Source organism: Truncatella angustata (assembly GCF_020726525.1).
Source record: "Truncatella angustata strain MPI-SDFR-AT-0073 chromosome Unknown BKA67scaffold_1, whole genome shotgun sequence".
Taxonomy (NCBI): Eukaryota; Fungi; Ascomycota; class Sordariomycetes; order Amphisphaeriales; family Sporocadaceae; genus Truncatella; species Truncatella angustata.
Window position 1 is genome coordinate 4,209,055 of NW_025763381.1, and position 23,434 is coordinate 4,232,488.

Here is a 23,434-nt window from a genome sequence, read left to right on the forward strand (position 1 = left end):
CACCAATTCCGCAGAATCGCCTTTCGTTGATTCGAGGTGGAAGAGCACCTAGTTAGCGACCACCTTATAATCTTAGTGTTCAGGTCACAGCTGTATAACAAGCCTCACAAGAGTGCACTGAAGAAATACTAGGAGCGCTATTAATCTTGATTGATTAATGCTAACCTGATTACTACAGCATTTTTCTTGTGCCCTGAATCATGTGGTTTATATGCCATGCAATAACTTGATCATCATTTGTGTACCTCTATTTTACGAGGACTTCTGCAGAACCCAGGCAGCCAACCCCCAGTGTGGTCTTGATCGTGCCTAAGAATTTCTGGAACGTACTCGAATGGAGGATATAAGGCCGTCAACTCACTGTGTCTCGTCGCTGCTAAGCTGCAGAGCTTCTGCGCGACTGGACTTGGAGCCCTTGCAACGACGGACTAGACGATTAGGTTTGCGATGCTCTGGGAGCTGTCGGCGATGGAGATGTTCACTAGACGTGTAATTGGGGGACTCAGCATGAACCGGTAAGTGGATGAACCGGTCACTTGTAAGGGTGCCGTATCTAGAGCTCTGCGGTTTTTTCTTCGTAGATTGGGAAGCCATGCTCTCAAGTGGTTGATGTTGGCTGCAGTGGGGTTAAGGAGTTTATCTTTATTATTATTTTCCTTTCCCCTGAATACAGTCAATGGTTTGGTACCCGATGCGTGGATAGACTGTTGTAGGTCAGCCAATATGGGGTAATGCTTGGACGATGGTCGGTTGCAAAAAAAGTGGTAGCATTAACTTGGGCGACCCGACGAGGTTATATACTTTATGGGCCAGAAGACTGTTCATTGTGTAGCACTTTAGCTGTTCCGTCCAACGCAACTCGTTTGTCGTTTCTTTGGGTCATGACAACGTAAATCTGGATGGACAGTGCGTGATTTCCCAGAGATGCGACGGTCATCAGAACAAGTTTTTTGTTCGAATGCTGTGAGCAATGTAAATGAAAAAAAAAAACACGAGGCAAGTGCTTTTTAGGAATCATTTTCGTGTTTAAAATTTCAATCGCCGAGAGCCACTGGCCAATTTGTGGCGATGAGGTTTTGTTTGCGTACTTCGAGTCTTTGATAACCTGATGAGCTTTGAAAGCTTAATGCAGCACTTGGGCAAAGTGTATGTATAATCTTTAGAGCCGGTATTCTCATATTTCTGAGCAGCAAAGTATACGCCCAAGGTCTCTAAAATACTGCGACCATTATATGCGATATCCCTCCGGGATCGTGATTGCTGCCAAGCACGGCATTAATGTCAGAACCAAACGGTGTCACCCTGCTCCCGGCTCAGTAGCCTGGCGCACATGGCTATCCCGTGGCCAGTTTATACAGGTCACAATTCAAAGGCACATGTTGCTGAGTACGCCCGGTGGCAAGTGCTTTTGACTTTTCGAGCCGTTCATGAGGAATTTGAATAGATTATTGAATGGAGCGATTGCCAATGTATTACACAACGAAGAATGGCATAGACCCCCTCGAAGGACGATGCTTGACGACCGACTATTTATATATGTAATTTCTTCGTCTTTTGATTTGTCCGTTTTCTTTCCAAAAACAGCAAATTTATGATCAGTCGCAGCTGTTTGCCACATTGTGGATGGTTTATGTTGCTGCACAATTTGTATAGTGACCCACTATTTGTGAAGTGCTAACTACTATAGTAAAATTTGGAAGACGTCATAATATTGTCAAGCCAAAGTAATACACTATGAACTATATAAACTATTCATGACAACTATTCTGTAGACCTGAAGACCGACTGAAACAATAAACATATAATTTCAACTGAACAATCAATACAACAATATGCTGTCACGAACGATCCAAGCCTCCTGCCTCAAGGCTTCCTTCGGCGCTTCTCACCTGCCACAATCCGCATCCGTACCATCAACCGTTCGTTTGATCTCGTCAACGAAGGAAACTGTTGGTGGCACGAAGACGGACCACCGGGAAGAACTGAAACACAAGTCACAGTCGCAAAAGGCGGAGAGGCACACGCAAAATTCGCAGGACACCTCGCGCCAAGGTGGAAGTCAAGGTGGTGCTGCAAAGGCCGCAGATCCCAAGGCTGAGGGCAAAACCGGCTCAGATGTGCATCAGGAGCCTCATATAGGATCGATGAATCAGGGCTAAGGATGTTGGTGTCTTTTGAAAATCGGTCGCAAGTTGGTGTATGATATTGTGTAGCTGCGTCCAGAACTGTTACTGAAATTGACGTTGGAAGTGTTTTCAAAGCGAGGGATGACAAGGAAGGGTTTGATTGAGATATATATTGTTTGGCATATAGCTAGACTGCCTGGTCAATGTACAAAACCCTTATTTGCAAGTCTTGCCTACGGACACCACAACGCCTGAGGCCATTTAGAGAGCTCCCATCCCTATGCGCCAACGTAGTCATACAACAACCGCCTCTCTCTTCCAGTCCCCAACTGAACAAAAGGTATCGATTGACCATATACAACATGCTCACATGAACTTCCTGTCACACGCTACTCATCCCATCTACTGCACCAATGCGATAGGAACAAATTCCTTTTTCGGACTCGGCTTCGTGGCAAAGCCATTGAGCACTCTGAAACCAGCACCGCAACGTCTTCCCTCCTCAATGACATCATGGACGCCATCGAGGCACATGCCCGCCTCACGAATGACCGCATTGTCCAGGAGTCTCCCTTCACTGGCAACCTTCTCAGTCTCACATCGCAGCAGCCACTTCTCCCAGGCCCAGCTGCCAGCCAACCCAGCAATGGATGCGGCACCCTCGGTGCTGCCTTGTACCATGGCTTCAAGCTCAAGCTTGACTTCACAGCCACGGCTGTCACGAACAACATTCTTGTTGACGGGCTGCTTCTCCCCCATGGGGAGGCACAGCCATGCGCGACGGGTATCCTCGAATCCAGCACGGTTTAGACGCTTCAGGAACATCTTGGTAGGGTTAGGGTCGTAGCCGAGAGTCTTCAAGGCAAAACCAAACTCGACGGACCTTGCAAGACCAAGGGGACCAGCGTTCATGATGTCTGAGTCAAGAAGAGAGAACTCAAGGTAACCGCCGGGCTTGAGAACGCGCATGCATTCCTTGAGGCAGCTGTCCCATTCATCTTCACCGTTCTCACCGACGAACTTAAGTATTGAGTGTAGCTCGCGTGCCGAGACAAGGTCAAAGTGGTCATCCGGGAAAGGCAGCTTAGCGAGGCGATCCACTGCGACTTGGCGGTGGTTGGAAGGGCCACGGATGTTCGAGTTGGAGAGCTGGCGGATGGCCTTTGTGGTTGTTGTGTACACCTTGGTCATTGGGTACATGATAGCGCAATGCCATGCCCAGTCGCAAGTTGCCTGGCCACCGAGGTCCAGGATCCTTGCACGCTTGCTGGGCCCTGCCATGCGAGACATACGGGCCAATCGCTTTGCCAAGGGTGCGGAGAAAAGACGACCGCCATTGAGTGCCTTGACGGCGTTGACATGCCAGTTGGCAGTTGCCATTTGGCTGAGCGCCTCAGTCTCCTTCTCATGTTTCAGTTTCTCGGGGTCCTCTACAAGCACATCATCACCACGGACGACATTGGCGCTCATGCGCTTCTTGGCAGATTGTGGCACAACAGAGAGCTGGTACTTGCCGAGGAGCTGGTTACGGTGTGCCTCGCGAAGCGAAACGCGTTGCGCCTGCAGTGCTTCAAATCGTGGGAGTCTGTGGACGAAGGCATCTTGCATGCGACTGCGGATAATATAATCTTGGAAGGCACGCCAGTAAGCAGACTCCTGGCGGCAGAGTCTGGATGGCAGCGAGCGAGGAATGTCAGTCTTGATGACGATCTCCGAGAAGCGAACAGTCTTCTTGGCCACAGCGCTGGCAGGGGAAGTCTCAGACTCTGGGGACTTGATCTTGGGCGAGTCTTCAAGGGCGATCTCGACCGTCTCGCCTTCCAGATCATCTTCACCTTCAAGATTAACACCCTTCATATAGACCTTCTGAGCCATGAGCCATAGCTCAGTCCGGTCCAGGTTAGAAAGGGCTTCCTCTTGTTGTTTTTTAGTATATTCTGGATCATACACGGTAACAATTTCTGTGGCGACAATGTCTTCTTTTGGCGAAGTCGGCTCAGCAAGAGTCGCCGATGATGTCGATGTGTCCGAAAGTTCTGGGACACGACGGGCCGTGGGGAGATCATCTGACTGATCATCCTTAAGTTCGAGAATCCGCTCCAGAATGACCGGCCTGGCAGTTGGCATACCATCAGACATGGTGCCACGAGCCTCGACGATGTGCTCCCGAACATCAGCCAGAGGTGCGGAAGGAGGAACCGGAAATTGTACATTGGCAAATCTTTGCGGTCGCGGTGGCGGAGGAGGCAGGTTCTGTGGCAATGCTGGCACGGGAGGAGCGGATTGGTCATTCCAGGGGCATCGGTAGAACTGTTCGGCTGTTGTCGACGTTGGAGGTGCAATGTCATCTGGAGTCATAGAAGGCATGTGCCAGGTATGTCTAGTCCGAGGCGAAAGCCCCGAGAAGAAACCTCCAGGAGATGGGATCTCCAGTCGGGTTAAGCCATTCAAAGATTGTTGTTGTGCAGTTGCCAGTCGCAAAGCTGGCCTTGGCATAGAGCTGAAAAGACGAGGAGTGGCTTGGGACATCTCGGAAGCTGGCTGTGCTGGGATTTCAATAACTTGCTCGTGTTGGTACTCTTCTTCTGAAACATCAGAGCCGCCCGAAAGCGCGCGCAGGGTTGCGAGAGCTCCAGGTTGCAGACGAACACCAGCCCAATTCGACTCCGGTGTTCCGTCATCAGCACCAATTATCGGCGTGGGCGGGGCTGACATAGCGGCCATCTGCTCGGAGGTCATGCTTCCGTCGAGTGACGGCGGGGCGGATATAGTCGGGACGTCCATTGCGTGCTGCCTCTCCAAGAAGGAAATTACAGCCGGTGACATCTCCACCTTGGCCGGAGGCGTGGGCGGCACTGGGGACATGAGCTTCTTGAAATCTGGTCTCCCAGACCAGCTTTCGGCATTTTGCACTTGTGACGCCGGAATAGTCAGCTTGGGAAGTGCCCGATGAGAACTGGACCGTCTTGGTGGCGTCGCTCGAGAGCTGTTCTGACGCTTCAGCGACGACCTTCTCACTGGTAGCATTCTCTTTTCGTCGTCCGAAGTATCATAAATATCATCAAACTCGGTGACATCAGTACAGGTACTTGAACGGTTCCATGGGTTGGAAGAGGTGGAAGGCGAGTTGCTTTCGTCTGCTGAAACGGTCGAAGGTGACGAAGGTAATATTGGCGCTGATAAGAAATGAAACCCTCTGGGTGTAGGGAAGTGATCACTTCGAGGTGATAGCCACGACACTATTTTTTCGTTTGATGACTGCGCCTGGTTCCTGCAGTGTTCGGATGCAGATAACTTCTGCGGATACTCGGATTCCTCCTCCATTATAGTATTAAGTAACCTCCCTGGCCGTCGAGCCAGCGACGGAGAGGGCGGTTGATATGTGGTCGACGGTAGAAGAACTAAGTCTGGCATTTTGGATATATGGGATATGCAAGTAAGATACTAAAATACTTTCCTAATATTGAAATAATGTAACGTAGTGACGCCCAGCGTCGATGAAGGTAAGCTTAGGAAATGAGTCTAAACGACAGGAATGCTTCGATCAACGAAGCGAAATGTTGGAAGGCCAACCTCTTAGTGGGTTGAAGAGAAGAGGATACAGGAATGAAGCCTACCGAGGATTAGGAATGGCAATACTCTTATCAATCACGTCCTGGACATGTCGCGCGGTTAAAGATCGCGGGGGAGTCTGTCACGGCAGGTTACGAGCGCTTCGACGCACTCACTTGCTGCGTTGACGGACAGGCAGGCACATACAATTGCATGGCCTTGCATTCCAACTGCAGATTCGGCCAAACGCACGAGTCTGTGAGCCCATTTGGGCATGAAGCATGTAGCTCATCCCAGAAGAAGAGCGGCCATGGCGCCAGGCGACGTCAGACGAGAACCCAAGTTGAAAGTACTATTGAAGCGGCCGTCCAATCGAATGTACAGCAGTGCCAACTCATCGTGGGTTAATTTTAGAAGAGATGGCATGGGCAGCCAATGAACGGACAGGCGCGCGCATAGGGTGGTTGGGCAGGGTTGTTGATTGGGATGGTGGTGCAGATTTTCCGCCCAGTAATGATGACCCATGTCTTGTCGGCGCTTAAATGCTCAACATCGGCTCATTGGACTATGGGTTCCCATACTGAAGTTCAGTACAGTTTGAGTCCGGTTCTACGGTCGCATCTTAAAGACCTTGAGGTTCAAATAGGCCAGCCATTTGTCAGATGCTTTCGTTGATCTCCCGAAGCGACGGTGTGGTAGGGTATAATAGTGGCTCGGCTCCAGAGCCGCTCATCACTTCGATCAATCTGACATAAGCTCTTATCCATGACAATACTATAGGATAAAGCAAGCGTCTGATTGGTCACTTCTCTGCGGATAGGACCTGGCAGTCTCAAATGCCGTTGGCGGATGGCTGCACTTGTGATTTCTAGAGGTGTTGGTTGGTGTTATCATGTCATCCTTTGAATTCAGCAGCAAGCAGCCACTGTGGCTCACTACCCCAGAAAACCTAGGTTAGGTAACATTACGGATCCGTACCTGTGGAAAGCTGGAAATTGGTGGGGCCGCCCTACCTGTCGTGTGCAAACCACAGAGATGGAGATGACTAACCTAGGTAATCAGGAAACCGAACACCGTGCCTGATTGAATTTCTCTAGGTTGATTCTAACAAGAAGCGTCATTTCTCATGTTCCATCCGTCTCGTTTGCATGTTTGCTCGCATTTCACTATTGCTCTCGCCAATCGACAACAACTTGTGCATTATCTACGACCAAAATTTTTAGCCAGGCAAACTTGTTTACAAACATCGCAACCCGTTTAATTTGCTTATGTGCCTGGAACAAATGGGCACGGAGCAGTGTAAATGACGAATCCGCAAGATGTGGAAATCCTAATTCACATCGCTGCGCCCAGCAAAGCTTCCGATGATGCCAGATACAGGTCACTGGCAGCAGCATATATACACTTTCATCCACAGAAGCGTCATAATATTTCATCCACAGAATCATCCGGCCAGGAAAAGACCATCATTCCCGCCACGACACATACAGCATCTGTTGCGAGCCAAGACCCAATTTCACAACAGCTCATTGGCTCTGATGAGTGCTTTTCCTCGTTCAGATCTTTCCAGGCCTCCTTTGACAGTGTAATTGACAACGTGGGCTCACCTACAAATGCGGCTCAGTGGCAGACTCCCGGCCCCCAACGACTCAAAGCTGGGAAAAATGAGCTGCAGTCCTCGTGGAAAACTCCACCGAGTGTTGTACAGGATTCTGTTCCAGAAAATGATGCCACCACGGCATTGTTGACCACGCCAACGAGAGTACTTGAGCACTATTTGCAAAATTTCACAACTCCATCGCAAGCATCACAAAGAATTAGCGGTGAAGGGAACAGGTCTCTTGTCCAAAACCTCACCTCATATACTGCCAGCTCTGACCAGAAATTGCCAGGGCAGGGTGCTAACAATCATCTTTTACCCACCATTCCATGTACACCTGGGAACAAACCTCTGCAGGTAGCTTCATCGGTAGAACTTGGGGAGACCTCATCTGACCTTCGAGTGGACCGGCCTGGAAATGACGCGGCAAATGGAACACAAGTTCCGACTTCCGATGATGAAGTCGTTGAGGATACGGTCATAATATATGAGCCAGAGACGCCACAGATCATTAGAGCAGATTCGGAACCACCCCCAACCAAACGGTTACGGCAAGACAATCCAGATGCGAGTTCAGTAGCTCCGACTAGGACGGCTAGCGGCATTGGACCACATAAGATACCAAATGGTTCTACGAGGACTATCACATTTCTCCCAGTCCACGGGTACGGATACAATAGTCTTGAGCTGAACCCCCCGGATCCGCCCGCTGGTTGCGCCTCAGTCCTTCCCGACGACCTGATCACACCGGGCCTGCAGAAACTCGCTGCAGATCTAAAGCTTTCTCAGAGATACAAGCCAGAACTCACAGCTAGAGAAATACGGCCTTTTGAACGCGGCTATTGGACGCTAGATTGCACCGATTGGCCTCAGGACTTGAAGACCGAGACATGGGTATTCCTGGCGAATTATATTGGTACGGGCGTATCTGGCTGGGGAGTGTCATGCAAGCGGGATGAGCAGTTTACATGCGTACGACTGTATTGCTGGGGTTGCTTGGTCGCACACATCTACTTGTTAATCTGGCTTGCTAGCCGCAGGAGAGTCAGCTACAGTGGAGCAACATGGATTGACGGTGAGGGCAAGGTCGTCATTGCCATGGGCAGAAGACAAGGAACTTGGATACGAATGTGACGCCTAAGGGCAGCATGTATGGGAATGGCGCTTTTATTTTGGGATGGCATCACAAAGGCGCAACTGCATTTTGATTAGGCATAGGAAGGAAAACTTGAGTATATCATATGGCGTTGTTTCGTAGAACCGAACCCTGAATTGCATCACCATACTAGTAGACGGAAATTTCCGCATTTAGCTGGCGAAGAAAGTCCTCTTGTAAGGACACGTTCAAATTGCTGTGCAGCTTGTGTCAACTTGTTACCTCTAACTTCGAGATAGTACAATCGCGGTCTGCCATTGTCGCCTGTTGTAATGTATGATGAATTCTCAATACATAGGTGGGATCACTATCAAAGGAAAGGCTCAAGTGAAAACAAGAACATCTTGGGTGAATTGATACAATTGACAACCATATTTCATGGTCGCCTATCTCCAGAAATAAACACCACTTCCTTCCTTTACACATAATCAGTTCTAGGCATCCGGATACCTTCAGAGCTGGAACACCACCAAAGCCCCTGCCTTGGATGACAAGATTCAGGACGTTCATCAATTTTGATGATGTTGCAAGTTGGCTGCTTCCATTTCCCGATGGTAACGGTTGGCGTCGGCCCGAGCAAGCTCGATGTATGGCTACGTTGTGTTAGCCGTCTTTCAGACCATCATGTGAGCAATGATGGCGACTTACCTGCTTTTCTGCCTCGGACAAGCTCCTCCACTCAGCGCCTAGATCTTTGGCAACCGAACTAGAAACTTTGCCGCTGAATTCTCCAGAAGCCCATCTCGCCTTGGTGAAGTAAGTGAACGAGGACAGTAGCCTCTTAACGATTCGGTCATCCTTGATAAGCATCTTGTTGTGCTTCGGGTAGTTGAACTTTGACTTCAACCGAGTACGAGCGTTGTTGGCTTCGACAATCCGCGCTAGGGGAATGCTTTCAACCCAGGCCTTGTAGGTGGCAGCATTCTTGAGTTTGTTCTCTTCGGAAGTGGTTCTCAGTTGCTAGAAGCGGAAATTAGCAACAAGAGTTTTGCAGCGATACCCTCAGGGGAAGAATACCTCGAGCTCGGACGATGACAGGGCTTTGAATTTGGCAACAACTTCGGTGAAGCGACTTTTAACGTCCTGAGCACCGTCGTATTTCTGACCGCTCAACTGCTCCGCCAGGAAGAGATTCCAAGGTTGTGTGGGCAAGCCCTTGCGAGGCTCCTCTTGGAAGAGGGCTTTCTGCTTGTATTCCTTGAGCTTCAACTGGTCCTTCTGCTCTTGGGTGAGCGGCTTCTTTGGCCTCCCGGCGGATTTTGGCTTGGTGGGCTTTTTCGCAACCACCTTCTTCTTCTTCTTTGGCTTGGCCGCCTTAGCTTTGGGCTTTGGGCTTGCTTTTGTGGACGTGGTGGCGGGGGTGGTGGTTGCTGTCTTCTTCGGTCTGCCTCTGCCCACGCCCACAGGCTGCTCGGTCTGGGTGCCCGCTGATGTCGTCGCGAAGGTGCGTAGAGCACATGACTTGGCAAAGCTCGAGGCAAGCGACGCGAGACTGTTTTGCTCGGCGACAGTGCGCGAGAGGACGAATGACGTAGGAACGGGCTTTGAGGTAAGCCGGCGAACGGCGGCGCGCCCAATGGAGGACAGCATGGTGATGGCGAGACGGTAGCCGATGAATTGGTATCTGCCAAAAGCGCCTCCGATGTCAGATCGTCAATGCGACCGAGACAATCCAAAGGTCTCGCGATAGAGTAGAGCTTTCGATGGTATGGTGGAGCTACCAAAACTGTCCGATTGATTATTTACCAGTGCCGGGCCTCCTGTTTCACTGGTGCGCGGAGTTAGCTTGTCGCGTGTGCTCAGCCCAGCTCAGGACGATGCATACATATATACATAGTGAATACCCAAGGTTAGTCTCGTCTAATACATGGCTGTTGTGTTATGCTATGTGCATGCCAGTTGTACCCAGCATAAAAGCTCATTTCCCAGCGTGGCTAGTCTTCGTATGGGTTGGCGTCTTGGCTTCGGGCTGTTTCCCCCCCCTCCAGGTCCCTACAAGTACTAGTACAGCTTTTATGTGCTGCGGGACCCCAACCAACTGCATTGGGCTTGAGATCCACACGGGTGCGCTGGGAGGCAGTCGTGCACGGGCCGTATGATGCTAAGTGGAGAATATGGATTAAAGGCCTTGCGACTTTCTTGCCTGCTCTCGGAGCCTTTCTGCAGCACGTCAAAACTACAGCAAGCATTCGTCTGGTCGGCATAGTCTTGTGATTATTAACAACGCCCGGCACCTCATCAAACGAGTACTTCGAACCACGGCCGCAACTTGCACCCGGAACACATGAACACTTAGTAGCGTCCCGTCGTTGTGGAGAGGAGGTAATTTACAATTCTCCTGGCATTCCTACTCACACGCTCACACTCTAGCAAACAAGATAGTCACGCGCAGAGGGGAGGCGATACTGGCAATCACGACCTGCTACATTTACTTGGCAGGCCCTGCTGCGAGCTACGCAACTCCAAGCCTTGTGGATCACACAACTCCAGACTGGCTCTCTGGAATACTTATATCTTGTACGAGCGTGCCACTGTAGTGTTGCCGAAGCCGCTACCACGCATATCATGGCTCGGCTCAGGGACTCACGCTCACCAAGCCCTGCAGGAAGCTCAAGAAGATATCGGCGAGATGATGATAGAAGACGGGACCGCGACCGAGACCGAGATCGGGATCGCCGCCGTCCCCGTTCCCGTACTCCACCACGGCCACGCGATGATTACCGTCGACGCGATCGTTCCTTAGAGCGAAAGGATGACTACTATAGAGACGGACGAGACAGAAGAAGATCGCGCGACCGCTACGCCGATGCTGGCCGTCTGAGAGACGTGGACAGGGAAAGGGAACGAGAAAGAGAGAGGGACAAAGATCGTCGCGATCGTCCCAGGAGCCGGCGAGAAGGCACCGCAGACTCCCACCGTTCTGGACCCGTTGATGGGAGATCAAAGCCAGTAGTAGAGGTATGTACTCCTAAATTTCCGGTTTTCACGCATATTTACATGTCTTCGTTACAGGCGACGGATCCCAAACCGAAACCATCACCCGCCCCCGCTGCCGTACAAGCGGATGTTGATAAGAAAGCAGAGCGCTTGGCCAAACTGGCAGCATGGAAAAAGAAGCAGGAGGAAAAGGAGAAGGCTAAAGAGGCCACTCCAGGTGGAACAAGAAAACTCCTCGCTGAAATGGATGAGAAGGCTAATGGTAGCTCTGCCGTAACTCCCACAGTCGCTTCCCCTGCTGGTACTGCATCCCCAGTTGCCGAAACATCCATACCGTCTCCAGCAGCAGCAACCCCATATACTGGAAAGTTTGACCCGAAACAGATCGCAAAGAAGGCAGCCCGAGCCCACGAACCAACTGCGGCCCCCAAATTGGGCGCCATCGGAGGCCAACTGCCCGTCACTAAATTTGCAGCGCCGACTGCTGAACTCCCGAAAGCTTCGGCTTTGCCTAAGGCCAAGACGAGCGGGTTCGGTTTTCACAAGCAGAACATCGAATCCGAGAAAGTCTCACAGAAACGCAAGTTGATCCTCGACGAGGAGGAATCATCCGATAGGAAGCTCGCGAAGCTTCCTTCGCTGCCCCTTCCTGATGTGGATGATACTCCTTACGAAGTTCAGGACGAGGACGAGGATGACGGAGAAGCTGATAATTTCGCCGGCGATGAGGAAGAAGAGGCCGCGGCGGCACGAGCCGCTCAGGAACGACGAGAAGAACGCATAGCACAGGAAAGCGCGCAGCAAAACAACGCAATGGACGTAGACGAAGCCAAGGAAAAAACCCCTGCCGCTGAGACTGATGGAGATGCGATGCAAGTCGATGAAGAGGACGATGAAGATCCACTGGATGCCTTCATGAACGATTTAGAGTCCAAGCCAGTTGTGACGGCACCTAAGCCGAAAAAGCCGAACGGCGTGCGCCAGGTTGCCAAGTCTGAGCAAGAACCTGAGGCCTACTTCAGTGGCGAGGATGATTACGATTATGCTAAGAAGGAAGACGAACCAGATGCATTCCTCGAGAAAGTTAACAAGGCCCGCAAGAAGAAAGACATCCCCACCATCGATTACAGTAAACTGGACACGGTGCCCATCAGAAAGAATTTTTGGGTGGAGCCTGCCGAACTGAACGAGATGACGGAGGCTGAACTCACAGATTTGAGGCTTGAGCTAGATGGTATCAAGGTCACTGGCAAGGATGTACCCAAACCGGTACAAAAATGGTCCCAATTAGCTCTGTCACGAAAGACACTGGATATCATCGACAGCTTGGGTTTCGACAAGCCAACCCCCATTCAGATGCAGGCATTCCCAGCGATTATGTCTGGCCGTGATATTATTGGTATTGCCAAAACAGGATCTGGAAAGACTCTTGCCTTCCTCTTACCAATGTTTCGGCACATCAAGGACCAAGAACCGCTCAAAGAGAATGATGGGCCTATCGGTTTGATCATGACTCCAACCCGTGAGCTTGCTACACAGATTCATCGTGACTGCAAGCCTTTCCTCAAGTCGATGGGCCTACGAGCTGTTTGCGCTTATGGTGGTGCTCCCATCAAGGACCACATTGCTGAGTTGAAGCGTGGCGCCGAGATTGTAGTGTGTACACCTGGGCGTATGATAGATCTCCTCACTGCCAACCAAGGGCGTGTGACGAATCTGAAAAGAATTTCTTACGTCGTTCTTGATGAAGCAGACCGAATGTTCGACATGGGGTTTGAGCCTCAGGTTATGAAAATTCTCAACAACATGCGACCAGATCGTCAGAACATTTTGTTTTCTGCTACGATGCCTCGAATCATGGATTCTCTGGCGAAGAAGATTCTAAAAGACCCAGTCGAGATCACCGTAGGAGGCAAAAGCGTCGTTGCTCCGGAAATCACTCAGATTGTGGAAGTTCGGGAGGAAGACAGAAAGTTCGTTAGGACGTTGGAGTTGTTGGGAGAGCTCTATGACAAAGATGAAGATGCGCGCAGTTTGATTTTCGTCGAGCGGCAAGAAAAAGCTGACAAGCTTCTCAAGGAATTGCTACAAAAGGGTTACCCCTGTATGTCAATTCATGGTGGAAAGGATCAGGTCGACCGTGATTCCACCATTTTAGACTTTAAGGCTGGTGTGGTTCCAATCATGATTGCTACCTCAGTTGCCGCGCGTGGTCTAGACGTCAAGCAGTTGAAGTTGGTGATCAACTATGACGCGCCCAACCATCTTGAGGACTACGTTCATCGCGCTGGCCGAACTGGCCGCGCTGGTAACAAGGGTACTGCCGTAACTTACGTCACCAGTGAACAGGATAGCAGTGCCTACTGTATTGCAAAGGCATTAGAGCAGAGTGGCCAATCTGTACCAGATGAGGTCAAGGCTTTACAAAGGGCCTTTCAAGAGAAACTCAAGGCTGGTAAAGCCCGAGACGCTTCCGGTTTTGGCGGAAAAGGCCTGGATCGATTGGATCAGGAGAGGGAGGCTGCACGATTGCGCGAACGGAAGACTCATCGCAATGAAGGTGAAGAAGATGAAGAGAACGAGGAGGATAAAGCCGCCGCAGACAAGAAAGCCGACAAAGCCCTGTCAGCCATCCAGCAAGCTGCTTCTGATATCAAATCGCGTGATTCTGCACCAAAGCCAGAGGTCGCGGTTCCAGATCTGGAGCCAAAGTTCACAATCCACAAACGCGAGGTTCCACCACCAGGTACGGCCAACAACCCACTGGACAAGGTCTCCTCCGCCAGAGATGCCATCAATGCCCGCCTCGGTAAATCCGGCCAGCTTCGTCCTGGTCAACCAATTGACAACAAGGGCCCGGATGCTGGTGCTTTCCACGCCACATTAGAGATCAACGACTTCCCCCAGAAAGCCCGTTGGGCTGTCACAAATCGTACGAATGTTGCCAAGATTCTTGAAGCAACAGGTGTGTCGATCACGACCAAGGGTAATTTCTACCCTGCTGGAAAGGAGGTGCCAGCTGGGGCCGAACCTAAGCTCTACATTTTGGTGGAAGGTGATACGGAAGTGGTCGTGTCTACTGCGATGACAGAGCTCACTCGCTTGCTCAAGCAAGGTACTGTAGCTGCAGTGGATGCAGAGAGTCGCGCGCCGATAGGCAGGTACAACGTTGTTTAGTCATCCTCGCTGAGGCATGGTCTTGAAGAACGCATACAAGCTGACTCGAATCATCGTTGACCTGGCATCAAACCCCGGAAAGAAGCACAATACGCCGAGTACAGCGTCAGCTCATCGATGCAATGTAATGATCTTGTTCAAAGTTAACTAGAAATTGATTATATTAATCTCGTCAGAAAGGCAGTCGCTTGCAATCAAAATTGACTTTCCGGATCTCTTCCCTCCCAAAAGTGAATGCTAGTCGTAGTTCCTCGCTTGTGCGGCTTGGTCTGCCTCCCGGGCTCGAAGCTCATTCTGGCTGGCTTCATTAAGCGTATCCTGCCGCGTCTGCCTCTTCTGCGCCTGCAATTGCTCACTTAACTTTCCTGTAGTCTTCTGTGCCGCTTTAGCCCTCGCCTGGGCCCAAATGCGTTAATCAGTGCTGTCGTCGACTTTTCGCTTCGTTGGGAGGAACTCACCTCGGCAGCTTCTGCAGCCTTTCGTCTCGCGTCAGCGGCAGCCTCGCCGCCGGCGTCTTGACCGCTCGCACTCCCACTGCCCCCCAGTGTCCGTGGTGGCCCGCCGACTTTCCGTGACTGCGGCACGGGGGCGCGCTCAGGTTGCGGAGGTGCACTGCCTAGAGAGCGTCCCGGTGTCTGGAAGTTGTCGCTGTCGGCTTTCCCGCAGCATTGCCCCATCTTGAGAGCGGTGTGATGCGTTTGCGATGCGGTGGACGGGGGACTTATTGGATGGCCAGGGCTCGGGGGCTACCTACGAGGAAGGCTATAATAGATGATTGGTGGGGCTACGTGAGTGGTGAATGTAAACTGAGCTATGGGAATGCGAAAGACAGGACCCGGGTAGGCTTCGAGATACTCTCGATAGGATGCTTATGGTTGGATTTGGTGAATGAAGAAAGATGGCCCAATACTGCGGCACCTTGCGACGAAGGTGTGGAAATGTGCGCGCAAAGGGAGGGAAGTTCGAGAGAGATAGACCCCGGATGAGGATGCCGTCCAGTTTTGCGACAGATGCGAGCCAAGAGATAGTCATGCGGGGGCAAGCTTCGAGAACGATTCTAAGCACAGCCTCAACTTGTTGCACTCGATGCTCCGGTGCCTTCTTTTGCTTCTTGGACTTTCTTCTAGTCTAGACTAAGCCAGTCTTTCTACAGAGCGTTTGTAGCACTGGCGACTGAGATATAGGCATGACTCCCGACGTTAATGGCTCTGGAGGGGAACGTCCAACCATATAGGTAGGCCAGCTATCAGTTCAGGTTACGGACGCGAAGGATGAATTGTAATACGGTGTAGATAAATACAATATCGCTATTATATGTCGAATCTTCGACGAGCCATATCGTGCGTCGCTTCTTGCATTTCTCGGCGAACCTGTGAGTTTCTCTGGAGGAAGCGTACCTCCAGCACAGTGGTTGAAATGCAGCGGATGCATGCGGGAGTATTCCGCGCTGATCGGTGGTCGGGGAGTGCTTATTGCGACAAAGCTGCCAAAACTTCAACCTTGACAACAGAAGGTACTCAATTCCCAGAAACGCAGTTCGCGCCCAGAACCTGGTCGTCTCAACTACGACAACAATGGCTGCCGAACAGGATGTCGAGGACCTCAAGTCCAACAAACGCAGTCACTCAGAGTTCACAGGACCAAATGACGGCGGTATGTGTTCCTCCGTCGAGCTTTCCTTCCGGTTGTTTACTTACACACACTAATGTCAATTAGACAGCTCCTCAGATGATGACATGGGTCCTCAGCTGCCCTCCGTGGCAGCGCCCAAGAAGAAGCGCAGAGTCCTACCGTACGAGAAGCTCTATATCTCAGCACTACCTAAAGGCGCGCGATACTCGAAATCCTTGATGCACAAGGAGCAGCTATCCTTCGTCACCGTTACGCCCTTGACCGAATTCCTCATCACAAGCTCCGTTGACGGTGTTGTCAAGTTTTGGAAGAAACAGGCGCAGGGTATAGAGTTCGTCAAAGAGTTTAAAGCCCACAATGGCGAGATCAGATCAGTCTCCGTCAGCCAGGATGGACGAAGTTTTGCGACAGCCGGCGAAGACAAGACCGTTAAGATCTTTGATGTGTATACTTTCGACCTCCTCGCAATGCTGCAGCTCGAATACACGCCAAAATGCATATGCTGGGTGCACAAACGCGGTGCCTCTTTGCCAATATTGGCTGTGTCAGACGAGGCGAGGCCTTTAATCTACATCTACGACGGAAGAGGAGAGAGCCCGGCACCCATACATACCATCAAAGGACTGCACAAGAGTGCGGTGAGCATCATGGCTTTCAATGACGCGCATGACTGTGTGGTCTCTGCAGACGAAGGCGGAATGCTCGAGTACTGGAGCCCTGGCTCCAACTACGAAAAGCCAGAGAACGTGTTTCAATACAAGAGCTCTACTAATTTGTTCGACTTCAAAAAATCCAAGTCGGTGCCTGTGTCTTTGAGTATGTCTCCATCGGGACACCAGTTTGTGGCATACTCTTTTCCTGACCGCAAGATACGAATATTCGAGTTCGCCAGCGCAAAGCTCTACAGAACATACGACGAGTCTCTGCAGGTCATCGAGGAAATGCAACAGGCCGGCACGGCAAAACAGAAGCTGGATCCCGTGGAGTTTGGCAGGCGCCGCGCAGCTGAGATCGAGATCGAATCACCAGCCTTGAGAAACAAGGCCAACGTCATTTTCGATGAGTCGGGCAATTTCATCCTGTACGGATCAATATTGGGCGTCAAGGTCCTGAATACCTTCACAAATCACATCGTCAAAGTGTACGGTAAGGATGAAAACATGCGGCCGGTCAATCTGGCCTTGTATCAGGGACAGCCTCAAAAGAAAGGATTGACCACCGTTGCCATGGCGGCATCGGCAAATCCTCTGCTCCAGGAGGCAGAGTCGCGGGACCCTATCCTTATCACAACCGCAGTAGGAAAAGTACGGTTCTACATGTTCACGGATGATGAGGAGATCTCCAAGTCCGAGCGTGATGTTCAGAACGAGAAACCAACGATGCTCGGGGGCAAGAAAACGGAACAGAAGAAGCAGGCTGAGACGGGAACTGCTGCTGTTCTTCACACAACGTATGGCGACATCCACATAAGGTTATTCCCAGATGCTGCGCCGAAAGCTGTCGAGAATTTTGTCACTCATGCGAAGCGGGGTTACTACAACAACACGATCTTCCACCGAGTGATCCGCAAGTTCATGATCCAATGTGGAGATCCTCTCGGCGATGGCACCGGCGGCGAGAGTATATGGGGTAAGGAGTTCGAGGATGAATTCAGCACCTTGAAGCATGATAAGCCCTACACGGTCAGTATGGCCAACGCTGGGCCAAACACTAACGGTAGTCAATTCTTTATCACAACCGAGAAGACGGTAAGCCACAGCCCTTGATGGAATGTGGGTTTGCGCGAGTCAGCTAACACGCGATACTAGCCGTGGCTTGATAACAAGCATACCATTTTTGGACGGGCAATGCAGGGACTCGATGTCATCCATAAGATAGAAAACGTCCGGACGTATAAGGAGAAGCCAGAAGAGGACATCAAGATACTCAACATAGACATAGCATAGCGCACGAGAAATGAAACCAAGCCCCCCCCCCCTTCACGCGCAGACAGTAGCTCAATAGCTAGTAGGATGGGACTGTGGGCTGTACTCCGTTGCGTAGGGAGGAGCGAGTAGCGGGCGTGGGGCCAATGCTACTGTGGCTCACTAAGATATTCTAGACCAAGACCAATGAAGACGTCCTCTGCAGGGCTCGGCCAATCGCTGCCAGGAACTTATTGCTAGGCGGAGGTGCATGTCCTTAGACTCACTCCAGTACTCCAGTACTCCAGCACTGCTTGAGCTGTGAGCTCGATAACGAGTGGCGGGCCCCACCATCGACCTTGGCTCGCCTGCCTTAGTGAATGCAGCTTCAAGCCGGCCTGGGGATCGGCCTTATCTCCCTTGTCCCCTGCGATGCCACTGCACTTCCAAATCTGCATACGTGTGTGTGGGCGTGTCCGCGTGTGAGGAGCCCGGCTCTTCAACGACTCGACGTCAAGAAATCAAAACACTTAATGCAGAATCGTATCCCCGTCATGAAGGTCAAATCGTAGGCTGATGCGTGTATTCCCTCATCTGTTGGAAAAGGCACTGCATGTGACGATGCCTTGGCCATCTCGCTTTCCCCTCAGCAGAAAACCCTCACGCTTGCGCCTAGTTGATATTCCCCACCTGGTTGAGTGAGAATTGTCTGTTTATTGCTCGTGCAGCAGGGCATTTGAAATGCCTCGTCCCAAGAAGCCTGGAGCACCTGAGCCTAAAAGGAGGAGTCGGAATGGTTGCTGGTAAGGCTGCTCGTGACATTTGCCCTTTTTGTCGGCCCTGTATGGACGGAAAAGACCCGACTGACAATCTCCAGGCCCTGCAAGAACCGAAAAATAAAATGTGGCGAGGAGCATCCAACTTGTGTCAAGTATGTATGACCCTCTGCACTCAAGGACTAGATGCCGCCGAATGGAATTATTGCTTGAATGCATTCCTCGCGGCCGCTGGCTACATCCGCGCGTCTCTGCATTTGCCTAACTAACACTGTCTCTGTTAGCTGCCAGAAGGCCGGCGAGACATGTGACTATAGCATCCGCCTCAACTGGGACGGACGGCGGGGGAAGAAACCTGAGCCGGGGACCATCGACTTCAGTCAAGAAGTCCCGTCGCCCACAGTTCCGGCGAAGGGTTTCAAATTAGTCCATCAATTTCCAACGTCAAACAACACCTCGACTCGCAAGCTAGAGCCGCTGGTTTCTCCTGACAGCTCATCAAAGCCAGATTCAAACTTTACAACACCCAGTGCAGATACATCGAGTACAGCATATGATAGCCCATCGGACCAATTTCAGGTGCCTAACAAGCGTATCAAGCTAGACTCGGGCTCGGTGCCTCGCGAATCGTCGGAGAAGAGACAGTATTCGTCTCCTTCATCAACTGCCGATGTTGGCACACCAGCATACGGGTTTCCTGTTTCCAATGCTTCCGCTTCCGCGTCCCCTCTGACGCCGGCTGCTTCCTCAGTCTATAGCGACGGGGGACCGTCACGGCATGCTCCGCGATCGGAGCCCTCGCCTCATCTCATGTCACCTGACCTCAGGAGAATGTCGGTGCATTCCTTGATATCTGGACATGGGCGGCTACAGGATGAGCAAGGTGGTTACCAGCACCTGTCCCCAAGTCAGTGGGAGTCTTTGCTGCCATCACATCCGAATGGACCTAAGCTCTATGGTGTCGATCGCGGCCTACCGGATCTTGACCTTGGGAAGAACGACGACGAGAATGCCATTGGGACAGGATACACACCCCTCAGCCAACGAGATCGTATTGAGACTCCCGAAGGCGACTTTGATAATGATTTGTTCTCGACGGATTTTTCGTTTGGGTTCGAGGCAACCGATGCGAAAGGAGAAACTAAAGGCTACTATGACAAGCCGGTCGAGATCTTCATACCTCAGTACTTGGAGCCACTACCCACGAAACTTATCAAAAATCCCATGAACCTTCTCTACTTCCATCATTTCATCAACCATACGGCAAAAGTCCTTGTACCCTACGACGACGCTCATGCGAATCCTTTCCGGACAACACTTCCTCTTATGGCGCTTCGCAACGAGAATTTGCTCGCTCTCATCCTCGCGTATTCTGCTTCTCATCGAGCACGGCTCCTCAGGCACCCGGAACCAAGCTTGCGAATCGCGTTTTGGGTTGAAGACATATTCCCGGCTTTACGACAGGCGTTATCAGATCCCGGTCAGAACTTTTCTGATGCGAACGTGGCAACTGCCATCATGCTAGCATCGCTTGAGATCGTCTCACCCAAAGTGTTCGGCTACTCGATACCGTGGCAGAAACACCTTAGCCTTGCCAGAGAGTTGATCAAAGGTCGGCCAGGCGGTCTACATTACCAGAACAACTTTCGGCAAGACCACGTCTGCTCGTTCCTATGGAGTTGGGCAGCCTATCTCGACGTTATGGGTAGCTTGACTGGAGGGCCGAAAGACTCGTCAACTGCATGGATGTTTGACTACGAGTTGGAAGACAAAAATGACGGCTACGATGAGATTGAATGTATTATGGGCTTCACCACAAGATGCGTCTACCTGCTAGCGAAAATCGCGGATTTGGCTCGAAAATGTGATATTGAGCGCATCGACCCGAACAACAAAATACGGGCGGACTGGAAGCCAAGTCACGACGCGTTGGAAATAGCATACAAGCTCGAAGCTGACGTAAAATACAGCATGAATCGGCCTATTACGCCTTGTAAACATATCCTTGCTGGTGGCAACGTTGATAAATGGGATCGAGTTGAGCTTGCTGCCACAAACGAAGCCTTCCACTGGGCTGGGTTGATCCACCTCTATCGGAGAATACTTGGCAGGCCATCGGAAGATCTACATGTTCAGATTGCGGTTCAAGAGATCATCTCCTGTTTTTCAAGAATTCGAAGGGGAGGGAGTGCGGAGGCTTGCTCGCTCCTCCCGATCTTTACTGCGGGCTGCAACGCCAAAGATGCTGCGCAGCGGGCGTTTGTCATTGAGCGACTTGGTGCTGGTGAGAACCAAGTAAATTCAGCAGTCCTCAAGGTACGTTCAAACAGCCTATGTCTTTCTTACGTTGGGTTTGTCTAACTTGACCAAAGGTACACAAAGCTAAAAGAGTTATGGAGAAAGTGTGGGAGACTGGGCAACCATGGGAGACATTACTGAGCACGGAGTTTATTGGATAGATTGGGGCCTATGGCTGGAAAAAAAAATCGGAATTTTACAGAGGTATTATCTGGCGCAATAAGACGGATCGGGATCTACAATGTGCCCAAGGGTGGCAATTTGTATGGGAAATGAACTACGTCGAAAAGGCACGTGGGCTCGCTGCTACTTGGCTTGCTGGGACAACAGGTTGAACAGGATATTCAGTTTTCTCGGATTCGGATGAGAAAATCCGTCGGTGGTTATGTACGAGAGTTCGCAAAAAGGCGAAATAGGCTATGCTTTCCAAAAAAAAATTTGTACACATTTCTGCGTTGATGGAACATTATAAGCTCGCCTTCAGATCCCCGGGATATGACACCCTTCGTAAGTTTGTCTTGTTCAGTTCCGACACGCTCTTGACCCCAGTAAGACCAAGTGTTTGGTCAAGGTCTGCCAAGATGGACGCGAGCACGTGTTGTGCGCCTTCCTGGCCTCCTAAACCCAGCCCATACATTACCGGCCTTCCAACAAGTACAGCCTTGGCTCCCAAACTCAAGGCCTTGACGATATCCGCACCTGTCCGTATTCCCGAGTCAAACAGAACAGTCATCTTGTCTCCTACGGCCTCCACAATCTCTGTCAACATGTCCAGTGACGCCACCGCACCATCACACTGCCTTCCGCCGTGGTTGCTGACGATGATGCCATCCATACCCGCCTGCAAGGCCAGTACTGCATCTCTCGAGTCCTGGATCCCCTTGAGCACTATCGGTCCGTCCCAGTGCTTCTTTAACAGTTCCAAGTCCTTCCACGGATGGCTGTCGCCCGAAAACGCCTCCCGAATCCAATACCGCGACGCCTCCATCACATTGTCTTCGGGGGTCGCGCCGTCTGCCTGTTCGGCGAACTTTTTCCTGAACACGGGGTCCGTAAATCCCACGGTATTGCCCACACCAGAGATGAACGGCAGGAAAGTCAGGTCCAGGTCCGCAGGGCGCCAGGACATGGTCGCCGTATCGAGCGTCACAACCAGAACCTTGAACCCGGCCGCTCTCGCGGTCTTGAGGATGGAGCCAGTGATCTCGTCGTCCATGGGCCAGTACAGCTGGAACCAGCACGGGTTATCACCGGACGCCTCGGTGATTTCGTCGAACGTCGACGTCGACGCCGTCGACATGATGAAGGGCACGCGGAGCTCGGCACACGCGCTCGCGGTACCAATCTCCCTGTCTGCATGGTAGACGGACTGCACGCCTATCGGTGCCTGGAGAACTGGTGTTTCTGTATGTTTTCGTCAACCCTCGGCACCACGTCTCCCAACTGACGAATGTATTTCGGGGGGCGCTTGGCCGTCAAACTCACCATACGTCTCCCCAAACAACTCGACCCTCAGATCTCGAGGCACCGTCGGTCTCAGCATGCGCGGGACGATCTTCCACTGTCGGAACGCGAGACGGTTCGCGTCCATGGTGGCACCCTCGCCCGCGCCGCCGGCGATGTAGTTGAAGGCCTCGGGCTTCATGGCCTTCTGGGCCTGCTCGCGCAGCTTGTTGGGGTCGGTAGTGATCGAGGGCTTGATGCCGCCGAAGATGCCCTGCGCGTAGATCTGGAGCTGGTATTGCCCGTAGGAAGGCGTGGTTACGCCATCATCACCTAGGCCACCCATTTCCTTTTCCTCTTCTCCTCTTTTTCCTTTTTCTTTTCTTTATGTAAAGGATAGCTTGCGTGTCGTTGTTGGGATCTCACGAATGATAGGTAAACTGGTCTAATCAAAGATGACAGGACATGCGTGTATCCTAGTGAATTAACGATGTCCTTCGGACTCTGACAAATCTGTCCAAAGCCTTGTCGATAAAACACGCATATATATAATTACAGCTCCTGCGGAAAGCACTTCGGCGAGCGTGGATGGACAGGAACCAAGCTGGACAATGACAATGACAGTGCTCTGGTAACCGGATGTTATACATCCGATGTAAGCAAGCCCAACTTTTTGCGGGGAGCCCTGTAAGTGGCATTTGACAGGTACCTCGGTCCAATACCTTCAGGTTAGACTAGGTTAGTCTAGTGTGTGATCTGCGGTGCTCAAGAGTTCAGCTCTGACGTTATGTCAGTTGATCAACTGCTCTCCTCATACAGTGTTTCCCTCCGAA

General features: G+C 51.4%; 8 protein-coding genes across 8 annotated transcripts; 4 read left to right on the plus strand and 4 right to left on the minus strand.

The window, feature by feature from the left end:
• Window positions 1–2,340: 2,340 nt before the first annotated feature.
• BKA67DRAFT_616581 (uncharacterized protein) lies at window positions 2,341–5,540 on the minus strand (the record flags this gene model as incomplete). Its single annotated transcript, XM_046105440.1, has 2 exons — window positions 2,341–4,205; window positions 4,326–5,540. The coding sequence occupies 2 exons, from the start codon at window positions 5,538–5,540 to the stop codon at window positions 2,529–2,531; spliced, it is 2,892 nt and encodes a 963-aa protein (XP_045964297.1). The 3' UTR covers window positions 2,341–2,528.
• Window positions 5,541–6,981: 1,441 nt separating this feature from the next.
• Window positions 6,982–8,412, plus strand: BKA67DRAFT_653368 (uncharacterized protein; the record flags this gene model as incomplete). The annotated part of the gene is made up of 1 exon (XM_046106350.1): window positions 6,982–8,412. The coding sequence occupies one exon, from the start codon at window positions 6,982–6,984 to the stop codon at window positions 8,410–8,412; it is 1,431 nt and encodes a 476-aa protein (XP_045964298.1).
• Window positions 8,413–8,608: 196 nt separating this feature from the next.
• BKA67DRAFT_42495 (uncharacterized protein) lies at window positions 8,609–10,111 on the minus strand. Its single transcript, XM_046096832.1, has 3 exons — window positions 9,452–10,111; window positions 9,083–9,394; window positions 8,609–9,027 (listed from the first exon to the last, which is right to left on the minus strand). The coding sequence occupies exons 1-3, from the start codon at window positions 10,022–10,024 to the stop codon at window positions 8,944–8,946; spliced, it is 969 nt and encodes a 322-aa protein (XP_045964299.1). The 5' UTR covers window positions 10,025–10,111; the 3' UTR covers window positions 8,609–8,943.
• Window positions 10,112–10,549: 438 nt separating this feature from the next.
• BKA67DRAFT_547091 (P-loop containing nucleoside triphosphate hydrolase protein) lies at window positions 10,550–14,706 on the plus strand. Its single transcript, XM_046101434.1, has 2 exons — window positions 10,550–11,392; window positions 11,447–14,706. Exons 1-2 carry the CDS (start codon window positions 11,000–11,002, stop codon window positions 14,546–14,548), a joined length of 3,495 nt encoding a protein of 1,164 aa, XP_045964300.1. The 5' UTR covers window positions 10,550–10,999; the 3' UTR covers window positions 14,549–14,706.
• A 79-nt stretch (window positions 14,707–14,785) lies between these two features.
• BKA67DRAFT_653371 (uncharacterized protein) lies at window positions 14,786–15,225 on the minus strand (the record flags this gene model as incomplete). Its single annotated transcript, XM_046106351.1, has 2 exons — window positions 14,786–14,944; window positions 15,007–15,225. 2 exons carry the CDS (start codon window positions 15,223–15,225, stop codon window positions 14,786–14,788), a joined length of 378 nt encoding a protein of 125 aa, XP_045964301.1.
• A 706-nt stretch (window positions 15,226–15,931) lies between these two features.
• On the plus strand, window positions 15,932–18,332 carry BKA67DRAFT_547097 (uncharacterized protein). Its single transcript, XM_046101435.1, has 3 exons — window positions 15,932–16,201; window positions 16,265–17,928; window positions 17,989–18,332. Exons 1-3 carry the CDS (start codon window positions 16,123–16,125, stop codon window positions 18,124–18,126), a joined length of 1,881 nt encoding a protein of 626 aa, XP_045964302.1. The 5' UTR covers window positions 15,932–16,122; the 3' UTR covers window positions 18,127–18,332.
• A 496-nt stretch (window positions 18,333–18,828) lies between these two features.
• On the plus strand, window positions 18,829–21,448 carry BKA67DRAFT_42644 (fungal-specific transcription factor domain-containing protein). Its single transcript, XM_046096840.1, has 3 exons — window positions 18,829–18,887; window positions 18,962–21,176; window positions 21,233–21,448. The coding sequence occupies exons 2-3, from the start codon at window positions 19,074–19,076 to the stop codon at window positions 21,317–21,319; spliced, it is 2,190 nt and encodes a 729-aa protein (XP_045964303.1). The 5' UTR covers window positions 18,829–18,887; window positions 18,962–19,073; the 3' UTR covers window positions 21,320–21,448.
• A 176-nt stretch (window positions 21,449–21,624) lies between these two features.
• BKA67DRAFT_589786 (FMN-dependent dehydrogenase) lies at window positions 21,625–22,947 on the minus strand (the record flags this gene model as incomplete). Its single annotated transcript, XM_046104508.1, has 2 exons — window positions 21,625–22,562; window positions 22,644–22,947. The coding sequence occupies 2 exons, from the start codon at window positions 22,945–22,947 to the stop codon at window positions 21,625–21,627; spliced, it is 1,242 nt and encodes a 413-aa protein (XP_045964304.1).
• Between the last annotated feature and the right edge of the window lie 487 nt (window positions 22,948–23,434).